The sequence below is a fragment of the Athene cunicularia genome, unplaced genomic scaffold (genome assembly GCF_003259725.1).
Source record: "Athene cunicularia isolate RWA unplaced genomic scaffold, athCun1 SCF_344, whole genome shotgun sequence".
NCBI classification, from domain to species: domain Eukaryota; kingdom Metazoa; phylum Chordata; class Aves; order Strigiformes; family Strigidae; genus Athene; species Athene cunicularia.
In genome coordinates, this window is record NW_020799427.1 from 1 (window position 1) to 2,622 (window position 2,622).

The 2,622-nt window shown below is 61.5% G+C and overlaps 1 protein-coding gene across 1 annotated transcript; it reads left to right on the top strand.

The window, feature by feature from the left end:
- Window positions 1–13: 13 nt before the first annotated feature.
- TEX261 (testis expressed 261) lies at window positions 14–1,245 on the top strand. The gene is made up of 2 exons (XM_026867402.1): window positions 14–274; window positions 904–1,245. Exons 1-2 carry the CDS (start codon window positions 14–16, stop codon window positions 1,243–1,245), a joined length of 603 nt encoding a protein of 200 aa, XP_026723203.1.
- Window positions 1,246–2,622: the final 1,377 nt, after the last annotated feature.

Here is a 2,622-nt window from a genome sequence, read left to right on the forward strand (position 1 = left end):
GGGGGGCCCTCCCATGAGTGCCCCCGAGGTTCCTGACATTCTGTGGAAGCCCCAGAGTTTGGGGGGGGTGTCCCCTGGGTGCCTCAGAGAGTTGTGGGGAGCAGGGGGGGGGAGACCTCTGCCCTTTGGTTTCTCACCGTGTTTGGGGGGGTCCCTGCCAGCCCACGGGGCTAAGCCAGGCTTTTCTCCCACAGCTGCCGGGCTTTACTACCTGGCGGAGCTGATTGAGGAGTACACGGTTGTCACCAGGAGGATAATCAAGTACATGATCTGGGTGAGTCCCAGTGCTCCCCGAAACGGGCAGTTCCTTCCCCCCCAAATCCCCCCCACTCCCCCCTGGGGCAGCTGTGGGGTGGGACATCGGCTGCGGACCTTGGGGACGCGCACTTGGGAAGCTCCGGCTTCCCCCGGGCCCACGATGGCTCTGGCTGGCGAGGGGGGAGGCTGGCACAGGCTGCTTCAATCAGCACCTCGCTTAACCCCAGGGGGGGTGCTGAACCCCTCCTGGGCGACCCCCTCTGCCCCCTTGGCTGGGGAAACTGAGGCCCAGGAGCCGCAGCAACAGGATGGGATTCCCAGAATCATCGCCCAGGTTGGAAAAGCCCTCGCAGCTCCTCCAGCCCCACCATGACCCTCCCCCTGACCGTTCCCAACTCCCCCAGATCCCTCAGCGCTGGCTCAGCCCGACTCTTCAACCCCCCCAGGGATCCCGGGGACTCCCCCCTGCCCTGGGCAGCCCATTCCAACGCCCAACAGCCCCTTCTGCACAGAAATCCTTCCTCAGAGCCAGCCTGACCCTGCCCTGGGCAGCTTGAGGCCATTCCCTTGATTCCTGCCTGCCTGTCCCGCCGTGTTTGCCCCGGGTAACCTCTCCCCCCTACACTTTTTTTTTTTCTCTTCCAGTTCTCCTCGGCCGTGCTGGTTGGCCTCTACCTCTTTGAACACTTTCCGGGGTTCATGGTGGGCGTGGGGCTCTTCACCAACCTCGTCTACTTCGGTTTGCTGCAGACCTTCCCCTTCATCGTCCTGACGTCCTCCAACTTCATCCTGTCCTGCGGTGAGTGGGGCCGTCGCCTTCCCCTGGGAGCAGCCGGAACCTTCGTCCCCCCCATCACCAACGCAGGGTGGCAGCAAAAGTTTGGCTTTGGCTGGTGCAGCCCCTCCCGCTGGGGCTTTGCAAAGGACTTTGAGCTTTGTGTGGTGCTTTTTTACGCTGCGGCTGCGATAATTGAGGGCTGGGCCTGACGGTTTGCGCTGCTTCACCTCCTGCTTCACCCCCACGGCTGGTTCTGCTCCAAACTCCGCTGGGGAAACAAAAAAAAAAAAAAAAAGGGTTTTGAAGTCAAACGACCAAACCTGGCGTGTGGAATTAACAGCCTGACGTCAGGCTGGGCTGCGCGTGTCGTCGTCGGGAGCTGGCGCGTGCGGGGAGAGAAGAGCTTTTGAGACAAAACGGCCACAATTCACGTGGGAGTTGCTCGGGTTTGCTGTTAGAAAAATGCATCGTCGGGCTGCAGTCGGGGGGTTTCTGTCCCCTTTCTGTGGTGGTTGTGCGGTGGTGTGGACCCAGCCCCGCCGCGGCTGCCAGGCCCTGCCCGCACAAACCCTGGTGTGAGGCAGGCACGGGGGTCTCCCCTCTCTTCGGGGGGGCTGGCGCGGGCGCAGGGCTGTAGCGTGGGGTTGGGCAGGGAATTCAAGCAGCAGCAGCAGTTTTTGGGGGCGAAACAGGCAGTTTAAGTGTTGGTTTGTTGCTCCGCATCGTAGGCTGAGCGCGGGAGTAGCTCCGCCGCCAGGGCTGTGCTGGTGGACCAGTAACTCCGCCTATTAAACTGGTGTTTGGCTGCTCCGAGTAGCTCAGTTTGCTCCCAACACGTCTCCGGCGGGTTTTAGGGTCCTGTACAGGGATCTGAGCTCACGCTCTGCTCCGAGCGATGGGGAGCGACACGTTAAGTCGCAAACGGGCACAATTTCTTCCGACCTGACTCCCCGATGCCCGTTCTGGGGCGCTGTCTGCACACGGCTGTGCTCCCCAAAGCCACGATTTTATCTCCTGCTTGAAAATCAGCGTAGCTCTCCCGTGGCTTTAGGTCAGGGGCTGCCTTTCCTGGCAGATCTGGGCTCTCATCTGGATCTTCAGCCACGTCCTGAGGCCGGAGAGGACGACAAAGCCGCGTTTGGGGCTCTGTCGACCCGGCACCTCAAAGAAAAGGTGAAAGAAGCTCCGATTTCTGCCTCTGAAGAACTAAACGGTGTTTTTCACCGCTGAGGACGGCGTGACCCTCCCTGTCCTGGCCGCATTTCACCTTGATTTGGTTTACAGATGGCACAAGAGCTTCTCTCCACAGCAGCTGTCGGGCACGCGCCGGGGTTTTTTTGCCGCTTCTCTCTCAGTGTCAGGCTGGGCTCTGCGGGGTGCCCTGGGGGACGCGGGGGGATAAAGTACCCGAGGGATGAGGGGCTCAACGGGGGCTGCAGAGAGGGACAGCCCATAGCTGGGACAGGGCAGGGGGGGCTCTGCCCGCTCACCCCATTTCTCACCAGATGGGTGAAAATATTTTAGCGGCGGCAGAAAAGGGGCCGTGGGGAGGGAGGGGCTGTTCCTGCCGGGGCAGGTGGGTGTCC